This window comes from Ascaphus truei, chromosome 1, assembly GCF_040206685.1.
Source record: "Ascaphus truei isolate aAscTru1 chromosome 1, aAscTru1.hap1, whole genome shotgun sequence".
NCBI lineage: Eukaryota > Metazoa > Chordata > Amphibia > Anura > Ascaphidae > Ascaphus > Ascaphus truei.
This window is the reverse complement of record NC_134483.1, coordinates 90,133,318-90,159,271: the sequence shown is the minus strand read 5'-3', so window position 1 is coordinate 90,159,271 and position 25,954 is coordinate 90,133,318. Positions and strand designations below refer to the sequence as shown.

The 25,954-nt window shown below is 45.7% G+C and overlaps 1 protein-coding gene across 4 annotated transcripts in view; it reads right to left on the bottom strand.

The window, feature by feature from the left end:
- Positions 1 to 15,892, bottom strand: part of GCNT4 (glucosaminyl (N-acetyl) transferase 4) — a 37,868-nt gene extending 21,976 nt beyond the window's left edge. Inside the window, exons 1-2 of one of the 4 annotated variants that reach the window (XM_075591533.1) lie at positions 15,647 to 15,892; positions 8,046 to 8,201 (exon numbers count right to left, since the gene is read on the bottom strand). In XM_075591533.1, the coding sequence (XP_075447648.1) occupies positions 8,046 to 8,086 (41 nt within the window). In that variant the 5' untranslated portion in view covers positions 8,087 to 8,201; positions 15,647 to 15,892. Of the gene's footprint in view, positions 1 to 828; positions 3,089 to 8,045; positions 8,202 to 15,646 lie in introns of those variants that run through there. The other 3 variants (XM_075591542.1, XM_075591562.1, XM_075591552.1) reach the window with 3 other exon arrangements.
- Positions 15,893 to 25,954: the final 10,062 nt, after the last annotated feature.

The window sequence follows — 25,954 nt, the reverse complement described above, 5'->3', positions numbered from 1 at the left end:
GCTTCACTGCTAAATTATCCTACTACCATGATTATCTCAAATCTGATTAATTAATAATAAGCACTGATCACTGCAACTTTGGAATATTTTGCTGCATTCTTTCCTCAGTTAGGCATGCCTGAGGTATCACTTACTGTAACATAAATCATCATTCTATGATGTTATTGTGCCGTATAATAATATAGAATTGTGTCTTGTGACTGAGGGCTTTCATTTGATCCAATACTGTATATATTCCTAAACCTCTTTGCGACCTGCCTGGCAGCCAAAGGGTTATATAGTTTGTGTGTAAATTATAGTAGATAAAATAGAATCTATTTTACTGAACCTCTGCTTCCTTCCGAATACTGTGTTACCATCTGTTACTGGCAACAAGTAATTCCCTGTCTGGCAAAAATAACAAAGCGGCTTATATTCAGCCGTTTCCTCATTATAAGGGATCTGTCAGAATACCCAGGATGACTGCAGGAAGAGACATCACCTTCTCCGAAGCTACCACTGCCATCTTGTCTCCTGGCAATCCCTGCCCTCACAGGAAGTAAGCCTCACTTTGGACCTCATTGCCAGCAGCTGCCTCTGGCCTTTAAGTAGCAGGCAGTTGCTATCCAACCTTGCTCGTGCAAAGTACTGGTTACCTTGTCCTGTCTGAGCTCCCCCTTGCCTTTGTTTTGCCTGCTGCCTGATTTGACCTTGGAACTGAATCTGACTACCCCTTGTCTGCTGCCTGCCTTGACCTTGGAACCGGACCTGACTACACTTTGCCTGCCTCGACCTCGGAACGGACCTGACTACTCTTTGCCCGTCCTCTGCCTCGAAACCGGAACGTACCTGATTACCCTTGCATCCCAGGCCTGTGATCCCAGGCCAAAATCGGTGTATTACTCTCTACCTCTGCCCTGCGGGTCCGTATCTTTTTTCTGAAGCTCAAGAAACTTTTTTCCTTCTGCACCCATCCTGAAACACCCCGATCCTCATCATCCTTTTATCATCGAAGCGGATGCCTCTGACGTTGGAGCAGGTGCAGCACTGTAACAGAGAAGTGAGTTTCAGGGTTGGTTACATCCGTGTTCCTTCTTGCAGAACAAAGCTACGATGTGGGCAATCGTGAACTTCTAGCCATCAAAATGGCTCTGGAGGAGTGGAGACACCTTCTTGAGGGAAACCGCCGAACCAGTTACGATTTTTACGGACCATAAAAACTTGGAATACTTCAAGGGTGCACACAGGTTAAACACTCGCCAGGCTAGATGGGCACTCTTTTTTATTAGTCACTTTAATTACGTGATCTCCTACCGCCCAGGTTCCAAGAATGTCCTATATGATGCCCTATCAGGCCAGTTCTCCACGGATGACACTGATTCGACGGACAAGGGCCCAATCATTCCCTCATCTAAGATTGTGTCTGCTATTTCGATTCTTCAATGTATTCAAAAAGCCCAGACCAAGGCTCCCGCTCGAATAACCATTCCCCCATCCAAACTCTTCTTTCCCCCTCTCCTCGGCAGGAGGTTCTTCGATGGGGTATATGGAGAATTGGGTGCTCCAGAGATGGTGGGACTTAAAGCTCAAAGTCCATAATGATGTACCAGGACTAGAGGACAAAATGTATAAGGGAGTGGGTATAGCAGTAAAGTGTGATATGTGAGTGACCAAAGCACCAATCTCCTGAAGGAAACAATCAAGGATGCAGGTAAGCAACCTGAAGAAACCTCATTGAAGACATGCCTTGATAAAGGACCCCTACGGTCCGAAACGCGTAGGAGCTTTTGTCTTACCCCCTGGGGTTATGTTTACTGAGTGATGCTGAATAAATAGAATTTTATTTTCTTACCACCTGGCTCACTGGCAGTGCACTGTTTTTGCTCTCTTTTTCTTCGATGGGGAAATGAATCCAAGCTTGCAGGCCACCTGGGGGTTCGGAAAACATGTGAGCTCCTGGAGAGAACCTTTTGGTAGCCAGAATTATAAATAAAGGTACAGGACTTCATCTCGGCCTGTAGTGTGTGTGCCTGAACTAAGGTTCCTTGAACACTTCCTTGTGGGCTTCTGCAGCAGCTGCCTATACCCTCCAGTCCTTGGACGCACCTTTCCATGGACTTTATTGTGGAACTTCCCCCCTCTCAAGGCATGACTATGATTTTGGTTATTGTGGATCCTTTTACAAAACAGGCTCATTTTGTACCCCTAAAGAAGCTTTCATCTTCTTTTGAACTGGCAGACATCATTACCAAGGAGGTATTTCGTCTGCATGGACTGCCTTTACAGATTGTCTCAGACCGGGGATCCCAGTTCATCTCGAAATTTTGGAAGGCATTTTACAGGCAATTGGGGATTGATCTTCACTTTTCATCTGCCTATCACCCACAATCCAATGGGAAAACCAAGCGCACCAATCAATCCTTGGTGCAATACCTCAGATGCTTTATTAATGAACACCAGAATGACTGGGCAGAACTCCTTCCACTGGCTGAATTTATCCGCAACAGTCTATCCCACGACTCTCGGGCTGTTCTCCATTTTTTTGTAGCATGGGGTTACCATCCTCGTACCCTTCCCCTTCATTCTCCAGCAACAGGTGTCCCAGCAGCTGATACCAGGGCACAGAATCTGCAAGACCTCTCTAATGAGAGACAAAAGAAGTCTGTGGATAAACATCAGAGGCCATCACACCCATATTCCAATATTCCATTGGGGATAAAGTATGGCTCTCGACGTGGAACATCCGCTTACGCCAACCTTCGGATAAACTTGGACCACGATTCACTGGTCCCAACAGCATCATTCGGAAGATCAATGAGATCACTTTTGAGCTGGAACTTTCCGCCTCATTAAAAATTCCCACCACGTTCCACATGTCCGTCCTGAAACCTGTGGTGAGGAATCACTTTTCAAAGGACCCTCCCGCTCCTTATCTGGAAACCGTTCAGGGTCAAATCGAATATGAGGTACTCGATTCTCGTATCTCCAGGGGATCAATTCAGTATCTAGTGGACTTGAAGGAGTATGGTCCTGAGGAGAGGAGTGGATCTTCATGCTCCAGCCTTGGTCAAGGCGTTCAACCATCGTCAGCCAGATAATATGATTAGTGCTGAAATGGACAATATTACTGGGTCAGACCATGCCCCAGTCATGTTAACACTAAAAGATATAAAACAAGGCTGCGCTAAGGGGAAATGGAGACTAAACAATCTATTAATGGGATCCCTGAGTCCAGGGATGCTATAGGGGGAGCTTTATGAAACTTATTTATAAAATGACAATGGACAGGTCAGCAAATCTATCCTACAGGTGGCCAATAAGGCAACCATTAGGGGTAAAATTATTAGTATAGCATCACACAGAAAAAAGGAAAAAAACAAGAGACTTGCGAAATTGAATGATGGTACTCCCTTTCGTTTTTTGTCATACTAACAGAGACCGACAAATGACATCAAGGAAAAAATAGACAAAGATAGGAGGGAAATTAAAAACATAACGCTTTATCTCGGGAAAGGGAATAAAGCTGATAAATATCTTGCAGCAAAACTAAAGAACAAAATTACCATCTTAAATATATATAGTCTAAAAACGGACCAAGCTAAAACAACCTATATAATACGTCTGAAATCAATAGTAAATTTTTAAAATATTATAGCAGCCTATTTAATTTAAACGCAGCAAGTCAAACGAGGCCGTGACAAAAGGGAAGCATCAACCAATATTTACATACCTGTGCACTCCCCAAGCTGGACAACCAAACAACAAATCAGCTAGGCACCAAGATAACAACCAAAGAGATAACAGAAGCTATAAAATCCCTAAAAAACTCTAAAGCCTCAAGCCCAGCAGGTTCTCAAACTTATATTATAAAAAATTTGAAGCCACACTGAACGCATATTTAACCAGACTATTCAACACAATCCTAACAGGAGAAAATCTACTGGAGGAAATGTTAGAAGCTGCGATAATTATAATCCTCAAGAAGGGTAAAGCCCTTATGCTGTGCCCAAGCTATAGGCCCATATTGCTGATCAACACCGATACGATAATTACTAGCAACACGCCTAAATAAAGCGCTGAACACACTGATACACCCGGATCAGGTGGGGTTCCACACGGAGCGTCAGGCCTCGGACAATATCCGTAGAATCATAAATATAATTCACAAAAGCAGCAGGAGCCAAAGCCTGACCCTGATTCTGGGACTAGACACAGAGAAGCCCTTCGATAAGGTAGCGTGGCCCTTCATGTTCCAGGAAATAAAGGAGGAGTTTGACCTAGCAGACATGCATCTGTACCAATATTTTCAGATAAGACATCATATCACTTCAATACAACCCGCACAGGATGTTTTTTAGACCACTAACTAGTTTCGAGAAACTATACTCAGCTAGGGTATATCATAAGGGAACCATAGCACAACTATACCAGACTGACTACACAGAAAACTGAGCTAGCAAGTAAAAACAATCTGGCCTGGGAAAATGATATTGGGCGAGCGCTGGAGAGAGACGAGTGGACGGAAATATATGAGAGATCAGCTAGATCATATAGGAGCTCGGCAGTCCGAGAAATCAATCTCAAGATAGGTGGCATTACACCCCAGCCAGACTCCACACGTTCTTTCCAGCCACCTCCCCTCTATGTTGGCGCAACTGTGGCCAAATTGGCACATTCAAACATATATGGTAGACCTGCCCAAAGATAGCAATATTCTGGAGAAAAATTAAAAGACTAATAAAAAGAATCACAGGCCTGGACTGCCCAAGGAATATAGAGACAGGACTAATCCTAAAACCAATACATTTTCTTCCTCTGAAATGTATTCCATTTAACTCAACTAGCTGCTTCCTATTCTTCAGCAAATGTCTGATCCAATCAGCCACTTTGATCATTCTTGGGATCGGATTACAATCTTCTACAGTATGTGGGACAGTGTCAATGGCCTAACTAATATCTATGTAACCTACATCTCTTGCTCCACCCTTATCTATTGCGCAGATTTAGTTGACATGATCTCCTTCCAGCAGATTAAAGGCTGTTGTGGATCTAATTTGTTTTAGATATTCAACAATTCTTTCCTTCAGCAGTGTTTCCATTAATTTCCTCACTATTGAGATCAGTCTCCCTGTAGTTACCAGCTTTTTCCCTACTTACAATTTTGGTAAAAAGGACTACACTTACTCTGTTCTAGTCATCAGAAATTACACATATTAATAGTGACTGGTTAAATAGTTCTATTAATGGGGTTTCCAGCACCTCGCCCACCCCCCACCCCTAAAGCACTTTTAATATCCTTGGATGTATCCTATCTGGCCCCATTGACTTATCCACTTTCAGTTTTGAAAGTTCCATTAGGACTCTTCTTTACGGGCTGGACTACTTTCTCCTCTGCTTCGGCCTTTGCACATTTCACTACTTGCTTAGCCTTCTTCCAAACCTGATTTGGGGGAAGATCCTCAGAAGGTCACTCATTTTTTAACATTGACATTAACGTAATTTAACATATCCATATCCGCAACGCATATCCTCAAAGATGCTTTGCGATACAATGTCCGGGAATTTTCCTTAAAAACAATGGATCGATACATTTGAAAGGAATATAGGCTTACGTACATGCAAATCCTATGGTAATGAGCAGTTTACCTAACACCGGAGATCCTCAGACTTCTGTTCATGTTAGTGCATGATAGTAACGCTACAATATTTAGAACCTTCCAAAACCTTCCCTTACTCACATCCCGACCCGGATCATCAGTGTGTTATTTCTTGGAATAGCCAAACAGCAATGTAATGAGTATAGCACTTAACCCTTTCATTATAAAAAGTTACATGTCACACAAAAATCTATATACTATGGATCATATGAATGTCTGAAACACATCATACATTATATTATGGTTTTTAGTGATTAAAGTGATATATTTGTTTGAATTAATATGGTATATAATGTAATAATGACTGTATTAAGTATGGATGTAAATTAATGTGTCTCCACACATACCTCAATAATATTAATTAATATTAGATGTTTATTAATGTGCAATTAAAGTAATTGATGGATGTCTTTTCATTTTTTTAATTGTACATTAATATAAATGAAATATGAATTAATAAACATTATTGTACATCCATACTTTATACAGTCATTCTTACTTTATATACCATATAATTAAGTAAAAATGTAATAAGTGTAAAAATGATACAATATTATTGCAAATAAATACCACTTGTGAGCACATTCACATGTCTCAGACAGGTCTGCAACCTTGCTTTTCATCATTATCTTTTAGCATACAATGTTTCCACTGCAGCTAGGGATTCTGTGAAATCCCATGCAAATTAGCATACAGTGCCACCTTTTGCTTCAAATCCATTTTAACATGGACCCTCAATACTATAGCAAGATGTGCATTAGTTTTTGGTAATTAATGCACAGGAAAATCTCTGTTAATAATGCTGCCTTAATAATATGCCTTAAAGTTTGAGCAATGTGCAGTGTATTGGAAAACGAGTCTCGGCACCACGATTATCCCTGTTCCTACAGGTAACGTAATGATAGTTTGGCTAACGACGATCCCCGTTAAATAAAGGAAAAATAATGTCTGTTACCTAATTAGGTAAAGTAATGTTATTTGCCCTCATTTACCGACCTTCTCAGGATCTATTCCCTAGTTCTCTATCTTCCTTCTAAGTTTCAGAGCCTGAATGTCCTGTGTTTTCTAACTGTACAATACCCGTTACCTACTTTGAGAACACTATCGTCTTTCCCCCCCCCTCGCCTGACAGAGATGTCTGTTGCTTTAAGCATTGCATATGTTCATTTTTCCCACTGCTCTTAACACTCCACTCACATACCTTCACCCTGCCAAAAATGCCTTAAATATTTTCCAGTCTCAAAAAAAGGTCGTCAGCCCTTCTAAAATCTAAAACCTTAGTCTTTGTGTGCTGACAAGTGGATACATAAAGAGCCTGCCTCTGCTATTCAACAGATACAATACTGTAACATGAGAGACGTTAGTTTCTTTCAATATACTCATTTAGTAAAGGTTTGAACATTGAATAACAACAAAGTCATCAGCTCTTAATCGGATTTTTTTTCTTAGAATAAAATACTTTCTCTTTTGTTCATATGACTAAAGCCATGTCGAATTTTAACTCGTTCACTGCCAGAGGAGCGTGCAATGCATTGCTCTGCCAGTAAACCTCTAATCCAGCGGTGGCCAACCCGGGAGCCCGCATTTGGAATAGCCCGCCGCCCCTCATTCGCCGTTGCCAGACGTTGGGACTGCCCAGGAGTAGGGCCCAACTCCCGCATCCGCCCACGGGGCCCCATATCCTCTCTGTCGTGGGATCTGAGGCCTCCCTGTACGCCCCAAGGTAAAATACTTAGAAAAGAGGGGGGAATTAAGTGAGAGGAGAAGGGGGGGGGGGTTGAGTGTGAGGAGAAGGGGGGGGGGATTGAGTGTGAGGAGGAGGGGGGATTAGCAGCAACACAGAATAATTACAAAGCAATTGTTTATCGTTTTAATTTTTTATTACGTTTTCCATAACAAAACATATTACATTTCAACAAGACCACAAAATACCAGTTTACAGTGATTACACTATTTCTTTACATTTAACAGTGCATTAAACCAGTAAATAATATATTAAAATCACATATACTTTAGACCAGGGGAGCACAAACTTTTCCTGCTGTGCCCCCCTGTCTTCCTTGTCCCGGTCTCGCGCCCCCCCCCCCTCCCCCACATTACCGTGGCGTCATTTGACGTGTGTGACGTCACGTCACATGGCCCCAATTGAGTAACAAAATCTAAGTAAAGTCTGTGATGGGCCAATACTTCCCCACAATAAAATGTAAAGAAAAAAGTAGACTGAAAAATCCAATATACAGAGATTATTTGGTCAAAGATTTTAGAATTTGGCCAAGTTTCTGCTAGAATAACAACTAATAATGTGTCATCAGTGGCGGATTTCCCACAAGGCTGACTATAGGCTATAGCGGCAATTTTTTTGGGGGGGGGGCGACAATTTATGTGTGTGTGTTGAGAGGGGGGTCTTACCTTCTCTGGAGTGGCCCCACTCCTACAGCGTCTCTTGTCATGGTGACGCAGCATCACATGACGACGCTCACATGCTGTCATGACGTCACTACGCCCCCGAGCCTATGGGTGGTTAAATGGTCAGTCCACCACTGCGTGTCAATGTTCTTAAGTCATCTAATTGAAGGAACAATGTGTTTACGTTAATATCCAAAATATTTTAGGTTAGCAAAAGTTTAGAGTAATTTGTGACTTAAAGATTTAGGGTGTTAATCTTTCAACTGCAGTAGTGCAGATCTGGAATTATCACATGGTAACTCCCATTGATTTTAATGGGTGTTTCTAAATGATAGTGCCCCAAACGGCATAATGGCAGATAAAAGAAAAAATCCCCCCCATAGGGATGCAGTGAAAGAAGGGATGCGGGGTCCAAGGTTTAACTCAATGTCACCAATAATATAAAACAATGAAACATCAATGCTCTGATAACTGTACAGGACCATTGACCAGTCCAGGGTGAATCAATACATGGATTCTGTCTGACTGTCCTATTAAACAGTAGGCATAGGGTAATGTTAAAGTGGGAGTAGTTGTGTAAAGGAATCATGTGATATCCAGGATAAAAACATTCCAACTGCATAGATGCAATAAAGAGCATCAGCCTCAAAGTCCTGCTGTGAAATGAGTCAGGGTAACAGGCCCGCTGACAGGACCAGAAGTTGTCTCTTTCCTGATACTTAACCAAACTGTGTTGCAGTGGTGCAGATCCTAAAATGTCATGCCCCACTCGAGTCGATGTTTCACTAACTAGGAGAGAAACATACATAAAGCCTGAGCTCCTCCAAAATTGGCTGGCAATTTATTAGTGAAATTCTACATTTTGATCCTAACTCTTATAACAAAAGAGCCATTTTGTTGCATCTTTTGAACAAAAAATTATTCAAGCCGGTGTAACACCCCTTCCCTCGCCCTCAGGGAGATTTGGCTGATAAAGGTGTCATGGTGCTAACCTGTTAAGACTTACAAGGGGCCTGAGCCTCCGCGCTTGGGGAGCCTGGGGTAACTGGTGCAGTGCCTCCACCCGTGAGGATCCCAGCGTTGGCGGGATACCCCCTCATGGGAACAGGTATAGTTATAGGGTACACCTCAAATAACCACAATCCAAACAATGTATATGCAACACACTTTACTATGGTCCCATAGTACTCCCCGCAATACAATATACACACAATAAACAATCTCCAGTAGGTAACAACAATCCAATTGTCCCCCAAAGTACTGAGGATGCCCTGGGCACCTAGAACCCGGTGTCCGACAAAACAATCCCACCCAGAGATACGTGAGGGCAGCGCTGCCCACTCCGTTTGGTGCTGGTGCACGTGGGTACCTTCCTGGGTACTCGGGTACACCAGGGGGATCCCACGATGCAGGGCCTCTGACACAATCCCTTTCTCGCCTTACGTCCGGGAATACCACGTGGACGTTCTACCAGGCCTGGTGAATGCTCCGCTGCGGTTCCGTCTGCTCCGCTGGATCTTCTGCACACTAAAGGGCAAGTCCCTTACTATTGGCCAGTCCTACAGTACTCCACTTTGGTGTAGGGGAAAATAGCTGGGGCCTACGGGGAACGGTCTGGACTAGTACAGGGTTTTTTTACTAGCTCCCCGGACACTACCTCTCCCATCGCCGGCCCAGTCAGGACGAGCACGCCGCCTCCAGTCCCCGGAGGAAATCCTGAACAACAGGACCTCCTCTTCCTGCTGCGCCAACCTCAATACGGCTGCTGCCTTACACACAGTCCATATGTATGTGGCTGCGCCAACCACAACATGGCCGACAGCTCACTCAAACCCTCCCACGCGACAGGACCACTACCCGGGAGGAGGCAAGGGAGGGTACCCTGCTACAACGGCCAACCCAAGGTAAACTCCATTTTAGCAGCTACCTGTATTAATGCATATTTCTTATTGTCTTGTGGATTAAACATCATCATGAAATATGTGAAAGTGCCTACAGGGTACACGCACACATACACATATATACACACATACACTTCTCTGTTTGTCCGTCACAGGCACTCAACACCTTCTCCTGTATGAGTAGAATGTCCAATTCTCTTTCCCCCGCAGCACACTCCATAAAGGTATTGAAAGTTCTAATGCTACTAATGCATTCTGTTGTATGGGGTAGGTCTGAGCTCACCTAATTCTGTATTGTAAAATATTGAATAGTGCCCTAAATACTTCATCTAACAGGGACTAGTATTATGTGAACCTCGTTCCCTTTCTACACCTTCCTTCCCCTCAATCTGGTAGACACATCATTGCCACATCCCCTTAACAAGAACAGAGACATCAGCTACCTTGAGATGTTCTTTTCTAGCTGACCCTTCAAGATCAGCGTATCTCATTTTATAGCAATTTCACTAAGTGAAATTGGAAGCATCTTCCTTTTCTAATATTGTAAATGTGTTCTAATAAAATAAAAAATACCACTTATGAGCACATTTACAGACAAGTCTGCAACCCTGCATTTTTCCCACCATTATCTTTTAGCATACAACGCTTCCAATGAGATTCTGGGTAATGAAATGCAAATGAGCATTCAGTGTCACACTTTTTGCTTCTTGTCCATTTTGACATAGACCCCTATAAGCTTATGCCCATTGTAAGTTTCAGTCCCACTTTGCACTTTATCTTCTAGACTTGGGTAGACATAGATATCACAGGCATGCTTTCTCACAGGCAAATGAACTGACCGTGAATAAACAACAACTAAAAAGAGGCTTTCTGTAATGGAAAATTACCAAACCAGCAATTGTGTGACCATTTTAAAGCAGGGAATAGGATAACCGTGTCCAGGAGCTAAGTCCCCTGACTATTCCTAAATAATATATATTTTTATAAATGTATCATCTACTTAGAACAAAGGCAAAAATGTAGTGCATGAATGTGGATTGTAATGCGCAAAACGGCTGAGGGAGTAGTTTATTGGTACCGTAGGTGAAACCGTTTGAATTCCAGTGTAAGTTCATGTGACTGTGGGCAAGTCACTCCCAAAATGAGATTGTAAATTCCTTACGGCAGGGACTTATGGCTGCAAAATTCTGTGTACAGTGCGGTGTATATTGTCAGTGCTATATCATTGTAAATACAATATTATTCAACAAATCACAGGGTCTGAAATTATTTTCTTCCAGCCTAGATATAGTTTTGCACACTCTCAAACAGCAGCTGTTTACTTCTTGTTATAGATTAAAAAAAATATAAGGTATCCTATCCAAAGTAGGCTCACAATACCAGTATAAAGATACTAATAGTGGTTCTATAAAATAATGAAAATTGATCTAAGCTGATGCTTGTCTAATCTTTAGGCAGCTGTAGGTGAGAACATTCAGCCTAATCTTCAATATACATCATCAATTTATAGAAGTGTGCACCCCCATACAAAATTAACATTGCAGTATTCTTCTGGCATGGACCTCTTAAGCTATAGACTCAATACTTATAGGCCAACTCAGAGACACCTGCTAAAAATTCTTATATTTAGGGACAGAACAACATTTCCTTATTTTCTTCCACAAGAAAGAATGCATTTGATTCACTGTGTGTAATCAGAAGAAATGCAATTTAAAAAAAATTAACATATGCTGCTGACTTGCTTTTCACAGTCATTTGAATTGCACTATTTTTCAAAACTATTTTTTTTAGCGCAATTGCAATTTTAAACCCAGTGATTTTAGGAGTCAGCAAATGCCAAATGTGCCCTTTCAGGTGTCTTCTCAAACCACTTAATGGTACACATTAAGCCCACACTTGATGCCTTCTCACACTTCCCATTCATCACCTTCTTAGCTGTTTTCAAAACATATTTCAAAGCACAAGAAATAATTATGAGCTTTCACATTTTGTCCTGAAAGCCAAACTCTGAACAGTATAATGGCATGTAACATTTGACGAACCCCATGAACAATCACTTATCACAAGGACCTGGCAAGTCAGTGTTTTCCAGCCTTTTTTTGGTTAAGGAACCCTATAATTATATTGTGAAATCCTGCAGAACCCCCAACCCTCTCTAATAGCGCATCTGAGATCATATGCATTGTAAGAAACCCCAACCCTCTCTAATAGCGCATCTGAGATCATATGCATTGTAAGAAACCCCAACCCTCTCTAATAGCGCGTCTGAGATCAGATGCTGTAACAGGGACTTATCACTGTTTAAATAAAGCTGCCTCGGAGCTCTGAATCCAGCAGGGAGCTGGTTAATTGCAGCCACTCAATTAACCAGTCTTCATCTGGCTAATCAGAGCGGTAAAAAAAGCCTCCTGTGGAAAACTGCAGAGAGAGATTTCTGTAGCACACAAGGGTGCTAACACAGGAGAGAGACAATGTCTGAGCACAAAGGCTGTGCTGAGGTCAAGACACCCAGATACCACTGACGTGAAGGGCCACCTGCTTAAGGTACCGTTTGAGACTTTGGGGTGATAGGCTGGTTAGGGGCTTTTCCTCCGAGTCTTGTAGAGAGGGACTGGTAAGTGAGTTAGTCCTTACACAGGGATAGGCTGTTTGTTTATTTTGTTTTTGTATGCTCTGCATTGTTTAAAAGGGACAGGCACAATAAAGCCATTTTTAAAAATTTCCCCAAAACTGTTTCCTTGAGTGTACGTCTGCACCTCCCTCTTACAGATGCATTGTAAGGAACCTCAAACCTCTCTAATAGCGCATCTGAGATCAGATGCATTGTAAATGTATTTATTTATTTATACAATGTTTTACCAGGAAGTAATACATTGAGAGTTACCTCTCATTTTCCAGTATGTCCGGGGCATATTCTTCTGTATTTGGTACAATTTTCAAATGACCTGAAAATTGCGGGGAACCTTGGTTGAAAAACCCTGGTCAAGTGACACAGGCGCAGTGGGGAAAAAAACATCACAAAAATCCACCCTTTGTGCAAATATATTTGAAGGCAATATGTATCATAGAAAATCTTAAAACAATTTAAACAACATGTGATTATAAAATACATATTTTTTATTGAGAACCCTTTTTTGGATTGAATATTAGTACTTTCTACACATTTTATTGAACACTATTTAAATCAATTTGCAGATAAATCCCTTTCTCAATGATGGTGAACATCACAGAAAAACATCTATAAAAACACTATTGTCGAACGGTGCAAACAAAAATATCACTATCAAAAGCAAAACTATATATAGATCTATGGGTGCAAAGCAAAAAAAAAGTGTCAGGCGTACAAAGCTGTGATCATCTTTAGAAATGTACTCATTACATTATAAGTAGACACTTTATTATAATTACAATCCAGATAATTCTGCACAGAGTTTTTGGAACCACATATGCTCTTTATATATGCGTTAAGTGGCATGTCTGCCCAAAGATGTACTGTATAGCTGTACAAAGTTCTAGTAGCTGTATGGATTCTGGAGAGGTGCAGATTTGTTGCAGGTAGTAGTGATACAGTAACTTGTTAGGGGAGTTCTTTGTAGATGAGATTGCAGTGCATAGAGTTTACAAAACAGTCCCCTTCCTCTCACGTACACTATTAAAGCAGCTCTATATACTGTACACTGTACTTTTATCACTGTATGAAGAACTCTCATGCTACTTTATTAAAAGCTTTCACAACCTTATATAGCTCTAAGGCAGCGGTGTGCAATGTGGGGGGCACGCCCCCCAGGGGGGGTGGAAAATTTGTAGGGGGGGCGCGGCGGTTACAGAGGTCCCGCGCTCTTCCCCACTGCATTTCATTTATATGCTGGGGGAGGCGTGAGGGCTCTGTAACTCTCTTACCTGAACTCTGCCCGGTCTTAGGCGACGCATCGCCATGGCATTTGACGCCGCGGTGTCGTGGGACGTCACGCGTCGCCATGGTAATGCGTGTCAAAGGACACGACGGGGTCACGTGACGTCACATGACCCGCGGCGTCATTTGACACCGAGTCTTAGGAGAGGGGGGCGCGAACGCTGAGGCTCCCGGCAAGGGGGTCGCAGCTCGAGAAGTTTGTGCACCCCTGCTCTAGGGCTCCAATTATACAGATGCACTGCAATGCGCGCGCACGCATCTGTGGCATCACATTTGCGATGTCGCAGAGCGACATGTGCACAAGCACATTCTTCTGCGCACGCGACTGCAGGGGAGACAAGGCTGAAATCTGTTCTTTGATTGGACGGCTGCGTCACGGGACGCGCTCGTCGGAACCAGAAAACAAATTTGGAAAACGCTTCAGCTGTCGCCTGCATTGCAGTAGCACGCGGCACTACAGTCGCGGGACGTAGAAGCGCTTTGTGGGTCTGCATACTACTTGTTTTGGCGCTGCGCGGTGTCGCTCTGGCGATGCAGCGCGTTTTTTGGTATAATCACGGCCTAAGGCTGGGATGCACTAAGCCGCGAAGCGAGTTATCGCACCCTGCTCCGACGGTAACTGCCATTGACTTGAATTACAGTTATTGCGGCCGTTACAGCTTCAGGAATCCTAAAGCGTCTATCCAATAAACCTTGACATTCAAAAAGTTCATATGACAATAAGAACTTATTGGGAAATGGGTTAACGCCTTCACTGCCAGAAGCGCCTGCATTTCTTTGCTCCGCAGTGCATTTCAATTTCCGGGCCTCTTAGCATGAGATGAGTTCATGATTTAAAACGTAAACAGGATACTGGTTCAAAAGAGGTTGCTCAATTATAATAATAGGATATGGCTTCCTACCAGCTATCAGGCAGTTGCAGAGAGCCAAAGACAGCAAAAAAAAAAGTTATGAGAGAGACTTAAGTTATATAGTTGTATATCTGCTTTCTTATTATTAATCAGAGGTGGCATAGACACATGGATGTGGAAACTTGCCAGCGCACAACTAACTGTTTGGGCTCTTTGCTCTCTAAACAAACAGCAGCGTGGTAATGACAGGTACACACATGGTGACAGGAGTGCGAGGGGAATGTATACTGTGGGTGAGTTTCCTGACCAGTGGCAGGTCGCCCGTAGCAGTGCGAGTTGAGAAACAATGTAAGCAAGAACTGACAGCACAACGGGGAACTTGGAAATGAGAGGATGCAATGAGAAGGGGAAGATTCATCTCACGAACCTTTGTGCTTTCCCATTTAAACCCCAAGTTAGCAAAGGGGGTTTGCAAGACGAATCATGGACTTGGCAAAGCGTTGCTAACCTCTGCCTGGGAAGGGGTATAACAGGAATCAGAGACACTGTAATGTGGCACAGACAGACTCTCTGCCATGTAATGGGGTCACATAGGAATCAGAGACAGTGGGGTGTCAAATTAGAAATCGGAGACATGGCAAAGTCTGCGAGTTCCTCTGCCAGCAACAGGGTTACGTTACTAATCAGGGGATCACGGGAAGATTTGATGGAGTAATTCTTCATTGAAATCTTGAGCACACATGATTTTACTTCGTTGATCCAGTTTACCCGAATAAAGACCCTTTTTCATTTAGCAATAAGGCACATGCATACTCAATGGGGTGGTAGTAACTGATGCCCACCCAGCTCCTGAGTGCCTCTTGTCTTGGCAGTGGCACCAAGTTAGCAGTGGCTCATGTAAGAGGATTGCACACAAAGTAGCAATAAGGAGTTACTTACGAAAGTGCAGCAGAGTGAGATGGCTTTGGACAGGGGGCGTGGGAGATGCTGGGACACCCTTGGTGCTGCTGTGTCTGTCACCAGGACAAGATTCCAAGTCCCAGAGCTGGGTCCTGAGGCTCTCCCGTTGTGCCTGCTGAGATCCTCCCTCGCTGCTCTGCCTCTCACGCTGTCTCTGACAGGGCAGGGAGAAGTCTGGCTGCACTGAAAGAGGTGTTTTTAGAAAGGGAGAGGGCTGTGTGTGACGTGCTGGAAGGAGGAAGGGCTCCTCCTCATGCACAGAGAAGGAAGCTGCAGCTCAATCCGAAACTATGACAAACTTAGATATGCATGTGATGTTAACCCCTTCAGTGCCAGAACCACTTCGGGGCTACAGGGCTACGGCCAATAGGCCAATGGACTCTTAGTAGCAGTGGTCAAGGTGTGGTGATACTAGCAGCCATCAAATGCTACTTATTTACCTCCAAACACAGAGCACCAACACTTTTTTTGTTGTATATACAGTACCTGTAGTTCACTTCCATTTGAAAGAAAACGGGATCTATTTTAGAAAGCCTCTCTTCTTTCTTTGTTTACGTAAACCAAATTGCTTAAATATGTGTGACATGCATATATATATATATATATATATATATATTATATATACTGTGTGTGTGTATGTATGTATGTGTGTATATATATAAATAAAATCAGCCTCTGTTCAAAGTATTAGCCATATTGGTCCTGAAGAAATGAAGATGTATTGTAGATTGTGATACCATAGAACAGACCAACAGACCAACATTGGGGCTCGTTACAGTTTCCCAATGGAGCTCTTGAAAAAGGCCCCATTGGGAAGCCGAACCGTTGAGCTAGTAAAGACATATTTATTGTACCATTTAGTGTGCCTACTTTTTTGATCTATCTATCGTTCTATATATCTATTAAATATATATATATATATATATATATATATATATACATACATATAAAAAATGTAAAGTACAGCGCTCAATGACACGAAATAATCCTATTAAATCACATCTGATGTTAGAAGCTAGAATAATACCTAGAATAATTAAGTGAAATAACACCTTAAGACTAGAAGATATAAGGAACAGATACTTAAATAGCATAAAAGTCCAAGCTGTATTGATGTAAACCACAATCAGTCCTTAGGAGGAAACGGGCTGCCTTCTCCGTCGGGAAAAACAAATCCCAAATAAGAATCTCCCAGTGAAATACTGCTTGAACATCCCCAATAGTTCAACTCATAAACTGGAAATATGATGCATTTATGAGTGCAATACTCAAACACTGCCTCGTTCGCTTGTACCCTCACGATCTCCCACATGCTCGATCTGTGGTGTGGGTCTTCTCTCAAGGACCGGGCACCGGAAGTAGAAGTGGTGTCCTTCAGACTTAGCCCTCCGTCAATGTGTCTCTCTGCCTGGAGATTCCCCCTTCTTCCACTCACGTCATTAGGGGGAATTAGCTCCGTCTTTAGCGGGGATCTGGTCCGTAGTGAGGTGCCACTCTAACCGCTTCAGCCGAGGACAGAGTAGAATACACCTAACGCGTTTCATTGCGTCCTTGCAACTTCGTCAGAGGATATATATATATATATATATATATATTTAACCAAAAAATGAGCGCAAGTGTCCAAATGAATAAAAAATATATGACAATTTATTAAAACAATTAATAACCACCCCTAGCAGAATAATCTATAAAGGATAAACATATAACACATTACTAAATAGTGCTTACAAACATGAAAATGAAATCACCACATACAGCTGATAAGTAAAGGAGGATATCCTTGCTTGTGTTTGCCACACAATATGGTTGGGGGACTAGCTCTGTATAAGGAAGACAGATAGGAGATAACTCTGACAATAGATCACATATAAAGTCCAAAGAAGTATACACATTGGTATTTTAAAGTTCCGGTGAAGCTGGGTAAATGCACAGTGCTCAACCACCCTTAACCACTTTTTCCTTGATGATATTAGGCTGAGGCCCCAGTACCTCCGCTGCACGCGCGCCCGCGAGACTGGCGGTGCGTGCAGCCGATTCCCCTATCTGCAGGGAGCTGCAGGAAGAGAAACCGGGGGGCTGAACCGCTGGGGGGCGTGGCTTAGCGCTCCGTTGCGAGTCCTGCTCTCAATTCTATTGAGAGCAGGAGCAACTCTCGCCACAGCGCTGCGGCCCCCCCTCGCAGCGGGCCCGGCGCCATTGAGTGGAGGGCTCTCGTCCCTGCAGCGTCCGCCACAGCGGGCGCTGCAGTAGCCAGCGGGGACCAGGCCTTAGGATGTCCGTGGGCTGTGTCTCTCACCACAGGGAGACCGCTATTATGCCGATCCGGATACAATTCCTAGAAAATTGCTGCAAGTGGTGCTGCCCCGATGGAGTGGGGGAAGGGTGGAAGGAGGGAGGGGGGGAGGGGGGAGAAAGGCCACGCGGCCAAACCCCAGTCCACCGGTGTACTTTAACTACACCAGGACTCCACACTCCCTTAAGGCCCCGCTCCCTCAGTCAGCGCGCCCGCACTGCAGACAGGCGGCGCGCTAACAGGCACAGACCGCGATAAGCGGTCTGTAGGGAGCCGGGAGGGGGGCGGAAGTGGGAGGGGGGCGTGGTTTGAACGGAGGGACCCGCTTCTCCCCCCCCTCCCTCCATGGGCTCGGTCTCCCGGGCTGCAGGAGGGAGCTGCTGCGAGCTGCTGGAAGGTAAGCTCCCCCTTCCCCACCCCCCCTCAAACACATGCTGATACACACACACCACCCCCTACCTTGTGACAGCTCCCGCCCCCGCCACTGATAGACTCATCAGCGCACCACGTGACGCGTCACCACTCGGGATCACAATTTTCTTGCATCCCCTGGCGGCTGACGCGTCACAGCGCGTAGTGAGCCGTGCAGCGAGGGGGGACTGGGACCTGCTCAGAAGGATTCCCCTGCTGGTGGGGAACGCTCACGTGGCCGCCCGCGCTGCCGGGCGCAGCGGGTCCCAGCCCTTAGGTGATACAAATGATTCCACGGGTTTGTCTCCGGAGGAAGAATCTGTCAGGGACGCGAGTTCCTGCTGATACGGAGGCTGGTGGTGGTCATTTTGGACGCTTGGAGCAGAGGAGCGGAGTTCCAGTCGGATCGGGGCATGAGTATATATCTCATAACGCCTTATTAATACATTTGTTTGTGAGTTTTAATTTGTGAGTTTTGGGATACTATTAAATTCGTTTTTTTAGCAGTAAAGTATATATATATAGTAATGCTAAATATATATATATATATTATGCCTTTAATCAAGTATTCCAACTTCAATGGGGCTTTCCATGCCATAGCACCTTATAGAATAAGGGCCACCGTGTACACAGCTTTTGAAACCTCAGAGATGTTCAGAGTACAAATGTAGGACGCTACCTACAAAGAAACCCCCAATGTTTATCAACCATTGGGGTTTCTTTGTAGGTAGTGTACTTCATTTGCCTTAAGCAGTGTACTCTGCTCGCTATCCTATCTGGGCTCCTTTCAACTCCACCTCCTCATTTAAGTGTACTTTTGATTTTATTTACAGGTGGAATGTCATCCTAAAGAATGGGCTAATTGGGCCATATCCCAGGACCCCCGGAGCATCCAAAAGCCCTGGACCTTTCAGAGGCTCCACAAATACTATGGTCCAAAATGTTAGTTTATATTTGTAATTCTAACTAAACGCAGAAAATATGACTTAATAATCATAATATATATATATATATATCTTATCTTACTAAGATATATGTCTGAAAGTGTCCTATGTGTCCGTGTCTGTATGTGTCTCCCTGTGTCCCTCCCCGTGTCCCTAGCGGCAATCTCATTGGACCTTGGGCCAGGCCAATGAGATTGCTCCCTTGCCCGGCCGCCCCTGCACACCTCTCATTGGCCAGAGGCGGAGTGAAGGAGACACACACACACACACACACACACACACACACACACACACACACACACACACACACACACACACACACACACACACACACACACACACTAGGGGGGGTGTTACATACATTAGCAGGGCTCACAGTGTTAGCAGCACATCTCCCGCTCTCTTACCTGCCGGTCCCGGAGGCTCCGCCTCTTCCTCCGCCTCTCCCTGTTTCCCGCGCTTTCACCCCCCCCCCAGCCGGCGCCGCTACAGTCAGCGGGGGAGCGGAGCGAGCGCCCGGGACACAGCGGGGGAGCGGCCACAACACGCTGCCTCCCGCCTCAGATCCACGTGGGAGCTGCCGGACGGTTGAGGGAGCTGCCGGACGGGTGAGGGGGCTGCCGGATGGGTGAGGGAGCTGCCGGACGGGTGAGGGAGCGGCCGGACGGGTGAGTGAGCAGCCTTCACCTCCCCTCACCCCCCTTCACCTCCCCTCACTCACTTCCCCTCCACCCCCCCCCCCCCCGGCGCCGCTACAGTCAGCGGGGGAGCGGAGCAAGCGAGCGCGCGCCCGGGACACAGCGGGGGAGCGGCTACAACACGCTGCCTCCCGCCTCAGATCCACGTGGGAGCTGCCGGACGGGTGAGTGAGCGGCCGGACGGGTGAGTGAGCGGCCGGACGGGTGAGTGAGCGGCCTTCACCTCCCCTCACCCCCCTTCACCTCCCCTCACCCCCCTTCACCTCCCCTCACCCCCCTTCACCTCCCCTCACTCCACTTCCCCTCCCTTCCACATCCCCTCCACCTCCCCTCCACCTCCCCCCCTTCACCTCCCCTCCACCCCCCCTTCACCTCCCCTCCACCCCCCCTTCACCTCCCCTCCACCCCCCCTTCACCTCCCCTCCACCTCCCCTCCACCCCCCCTTCACCTCCCCTCCGCCCCCCCTTCACCTCCCCTCACCATCCCCCACCACCCATCCTCCTCACCTCCCCTGCGACCTCCCCTCCGCCCCCCCTTCACCTCCCCTCCGCCCCCCTTCACCTCCCCTCACCACCACCCCCCTCACCACCCCTCCGACCTCACCTCCCCTCCTTCAACGCCTTTCGTCCGCCCTCCCGCCTCTGCCTTTCGCCCACCCGCACTTCTGCCTTTCACCCGCCCACCGCTCACACCCCTGCGCCACACAGCCGCCACACGCACTCAACAGACACCCGCCACACTCGACACACACCCGCCGCCTCTCACCCATGTTATATAGCCTAACAGTTTTTATTCAACGACAATGTTGCTACAATTTTTTTATGGAATGGGTAGTTTAATTGATTTGTCAGAAATGTATTTAAAAAATAATGCACAACAAAAAACTATTACAGCATGACAAACTGGAGACAACATTTCCTAACACTGAAATTGCTTTACGAATAGTCCTGGCAATGATGGCCACAAACTGCAAAGGCAAAAGATCTTTTTCAATTTTTGTTGACACTGAGCTGCGCAGTTGCTGCTTCAACCAAGATTTGTTGAATCTTTTCTGGATGACAATCGAATCAGATACACGTCATAAAATCGAATTTGATGATGTTATTTGTGACTTTGCAAATATAAAAAAAACAGAAAGAGACACACATAGATAAATAAAATGTTTGTGTTTGTAGTAATATTTGCATAATTTTTAAACATTTTTAATGTTGTTCAGTCACAACATACTGTATTTAAATGTTACCTGTATAGTTGGGCCCCCAATTTACACTTAGCCCATGGTCCCATAAATTCTTAAGTCCGTTTTGTACTGGTGCACTGAATAACCGGTTTATTTTTATTTTTACACACTGCCTTTTCTGGTCGGTTGCACAATAGTGATTAAGCAGATGTTTATCGTTTCAGTTTTTCAGTCTTTAAAAAAAGACTACTTCTTTTTAAACTGTCCAACCCCATGTCAGGAGTCAGGCTGCCACAAAGTAATTGTACCATAGAGTTAGCACTGCTAAATCCCATTACTTTTGCGTGAAAAACATATTATTTGCTAGTCTCACATTTCATTAACTTTGCAAATTGCTCAATCTTGCTGAGAAAATAACTTTACCCCCAGTAGAAGGAAATGATCAGGATCCGTTCAAGGTATAGTATATCCTTACCCAGGACCGCCAACAAGGGGTGTCTGCAGGGGTTGGTGTCCTGGGCCCTGTAAGTCAGGGGACCCAACCGCCCGGGCCCCCTGCGTGGCCATGCCCCTCGACAAATCTGGTCGCCCGTTCACCACAGGGCGACTGGATTCTGGCGCTGGCGATCCCACAAAAAAAAATCCCCCCACCTGATTGGCTGACTCGTGTTGGCACGCTGCCAGGATTTATTTATTTTTGGCCCGCTCCAAGCTCTCTACGAGCTTGCAAAGTGAGGCCTGCCTTTTCTTTTGGATCCTGCATGGAGCAAGTAAGGTAAGTACTGCCCCATGCCTCCTTGCCTTCCCCTTACCTCCCGTGCCTCCATGCCCCCCTGCTCTGATTGCCCCCCCTGCTCTGATTGCCCCCCCTCTCTGATTGCCCCCCCTGCTCCGTTTGCCCCCCTTGCTCCTTTAGCCCCCCCTGCTCCGTTGCTCCCCCTTGCTCCGTTGGCCCCTGCCTTGCTCCGTTGGCCCCCCTTGCTCCGATGGTGCCCTGTGTGCCCGTGTGTGTGTGTGTGTGAATGAATACAGACACCAACCCACAGTCGGTCATAGTCACCCACCCAACTGTCAGTCACTCACCCAAGTGCCTATCAGTCACCCACCCAAGTGTCAGTCAGTCACCCACCCACCCAAGTGTCAGTCAGTCAACTGTGTCAGTCAGTCACCCACCCACCCAAGTGTCAGTCAGTCACCCACCCACCTAAGTGTCAGTCAGTCGAGGTGTCAGTCACCCACCCACCCAAGTGCCAGTCAGTCACCCACCCAAGTGTCAGTCACCCACCCACCCAAGTGTCAGTCCATCAGTCACCCACCCACCCAAGTGTCAGTCACTCACCCAAGTGTCAAAAGCGTGTCAGTCACTCAACCCAAGTGTCAGACACCCACCCACTCAAGTGTCAGTCACCCACCCAAGTGTCAGTCAGTCACCCACCCAAGTGTCAGTCAGTCACCCACCCAAGTGTCAGTCAGTCACCCACCCACCTAAGTGTCAGTCAGTCGAGGTGTCAGTCACCCACCCACCCAAGTGTCAGTCAGTCACCCACCCAAGTGTCAGTCACCCACCCACCCAAGTGTCAGTCCATCAGTCACCCACCCACCCAAGTGTCAGTCACTCACCCAAGTGTCAAAAGCGTGTCAGTCACTCAACCCAAGTGTCAGACACCCACCCACTCAAGTGTCAGTCACCCACCCAAGTGTCAGTCAGTCACCCACCCAAGTGTCAGTCAGTCACCCACCCAAGTGTCAGTCAGTCACCCACCCAAGTGTCAGTCCATCAGTCACCCACCCACCCAAGTGTCAGTCACTCACCCAAGTGTCAAAAGCGTGTCAGTCCCTCAACCCAAGTGTCAGACACCCACCCACTCAAGTGTCAGTCACCCACCCAAGTGTCAATCAGTCACCCACCCAAGTGTCAGTCAGTCACCCACCCAAGTGTCAGTCAGTCACCCACCCAAGTGTCAGTCAGTCACCCACCCAAGTGTCAGTCAGTCGACCACCCAAGAGTCAGTTGACCAAACACCCCGTCCCCCCACCCCCACTCTCTCTCTGTCTCTCCTCTGTCTCTGTGTGTGTGTCTCTCTCTCTCTGTGTCTCTGTCTTTCTCTCTATCTGTCTCTCTCTCACCCACACTCTCTCTGTCTTATCGTAACTGCCTTATACCTTCCCTGAAATAACCTATACTGCTTTCTTCCAGATCTGAATCTCAATCTTCATACGGGAGACATCGGAATCCCACCAGAAGACAGGTAGGGAACACCTCCCCTCCAGTATATAACATACCGGGAATGAGAGTACCTGGACATTGAAGGACTGCGGATCAGGTAAGATCCCAGGCGGGATTGCTGCTTTAGAAATTGTGAAGCGGGGGCATCCAGACACTGGTTAAGGGATTCAGGAAAGTAGTCATTCACATCTGGCTTTTTTTTTTCCCGATTAGTGAGGTCATCTGACATTTTCATACGTAACTATGTAACAAGGATTAATTGTAGTAAAGTATAAATGTAATACAATAAATAAACCGTTATGTAAAAAGCAAATCTTGTTATTAGTTCTTACTAGGAATTTATTCAATTTCTTTTTTAAAGGGTGGGGCTAGGTAGCGAGTAGATTTTTTTGGTTCGGCGAGTAGATTTTTGGTTGGTTTGTCAAGCTTATTTGTACTGTCATTTTTGTATCTGTATTACCCTGTACTGTTGTGTGTGTACAGTGTGTACTGTTGTGTGTTGTGTCCCTGTGTGTGTTGTGTCACTGACTGCCCCTCTCCCGTGTCCTACCTTCCCAGCATTCTACCCTGTCCACCGTGGGCCGTTTGGAGCAGGTTCCTCCTCTGCTGCCGCCCGGTACAGCAGGCTGCAGGCCCCCCACGTGCCTAACTAAGTAGATCATCCAAGTCACCCCCCCTCCTCTGGGTCCTGCTACTGTCAAATAGGGGTACAGGCTGCAGGCCCCCATGTGCCTTTCCTCGCCCCTCCAAATCCTCCCGCCCGGGCCCTAACAAAGTTGATCATCCAACTCCCCACCACCCCCCCCTCCCCCAGCCCTGCTACTCCCCTCTCCCCCAGGCCCATACTGAATCCACCCCAGGCCTTTTGTCACATTGGATGTAGCGTTGGGTATCTTTGTCTTTTGTTGAAAATATTAAAATAAACAGATTGCATTGTAATGTTTTTTCCCGTATTACAATAACAAGAAAACAGTTAAGTAAAAGTTGGGTGCTAAAATTTTTGGGCGGTAGGTGCGCTATGGGTTGGGGAGGGGTACCCGCTCCTTTCATTTGTCCTGGACCCCATGATTTCTGTTGGCGGCCCTCTCTTCACCACTTACCCAGGGCTGGATTCAGCAGTTTTGGGGACATTTTTTTTCTGTCTATGATTGACCCTTATCCTCTGTGTTCAGCACAACATTCCCACATTCTACCACAACATAAAATTAGAGTGGTAAGTCCGTCCAATGAAGAACCAAAGTAACATAATGCCAATAACAGTGACATGTTTAGTGGGTTAGCCTCTCCCTGGACTGATGGTGCCTAATAACTACAATATGTATAGTGAGTTAAAGGGACAATCCTGGCCAGTGCCGTCTTGACCAGGGCTCTTGGGACGTTGAAAAAGGGGGGAGCATGGGGTTGGGTTCTGCCAACACCTTCGCTGCTGGGCCAGGGACAGTTGTCATAGCGCTCCTCCCTGTCGGCCACATGGTCCTGACTAAAGTGATCTAATGACGGTTATCCCCCAGGAGTTAAATGGGCAGCCACAGGAGATCCGGGGGTCTTGGAGCCCCTTCAATTTAGGGGCCAGTTTCACAGGAACCCTCCCTGGTTCTGGCCTTGAGTCTACCTTAGAACAAATTCAAATATCTTGCTATACCAACCACCTCTTAACTAGTAGTGCCAGTCCACACAGGCATTCATGTTCACATATGACCCCACTTAGCTAGTACTGGCATACTAAGCTTTATAGCAAAGGAACGCTGCATAGCAGTGCCAAAAAGTATTCAACATTGTACAACCACTGCATCCCCCTTTACATCCAGGGGGGGGGGCAGGGGGCTCCTCATTTTCCAATTGATCTTATTGCACTTCTGTAGGCTCATGTGTCTCCTTGATAAATGGATGAGAGACCCTCCAATCGGCTTTGTGAAACCCTTACCACTAAATTAACCCTGTCCTAATTCTCCAGGTTGCCTAATTTCAGAAGTTGTTCCTCACTCGTTGGGACTCCTCCCCAATTTGGGGGTTTACTCTGTTCATACATTTCAACATAGCCTCAGTATCTGAGACAATGTTGTTATCCTCTCTGCCTATTTGTCACTTATAAAAGCACTTCAAGTACTCAGACATAAAGGCACTTATCCAATAAACTGATAGAGAAGATACAGTGGTTATCCCCAAATGTAATGGTATATTGGAAAGCATTGCTATCTTCAGGCACAAGGAAAGAGGCAACGCCAAAAGGGGTGTAGGGCAATATTTACTAAGCAGTATTCTGTTATAAGCACTTTAAGATAAATTGTGTGATGCGCACTAGTCCCTCGCCCCAGGCTCCTTGTAGGAAACCCGTAAATTACTCCCCGAGCTACACAGAAAATGATTCAGATAATTCATCCGAGCAGAGTGCCGGTAGTATGAAGAGGAGAGATTGAGCCATTATTTCTGTGATTTTACCTTGATCACCTACTGGTATTCAATAGTGGCAATACAGTGTCTCAACAATGGCTCAACAAAGTATCCGGACGTTCCTCCTTCTCCTTCCGTGCAT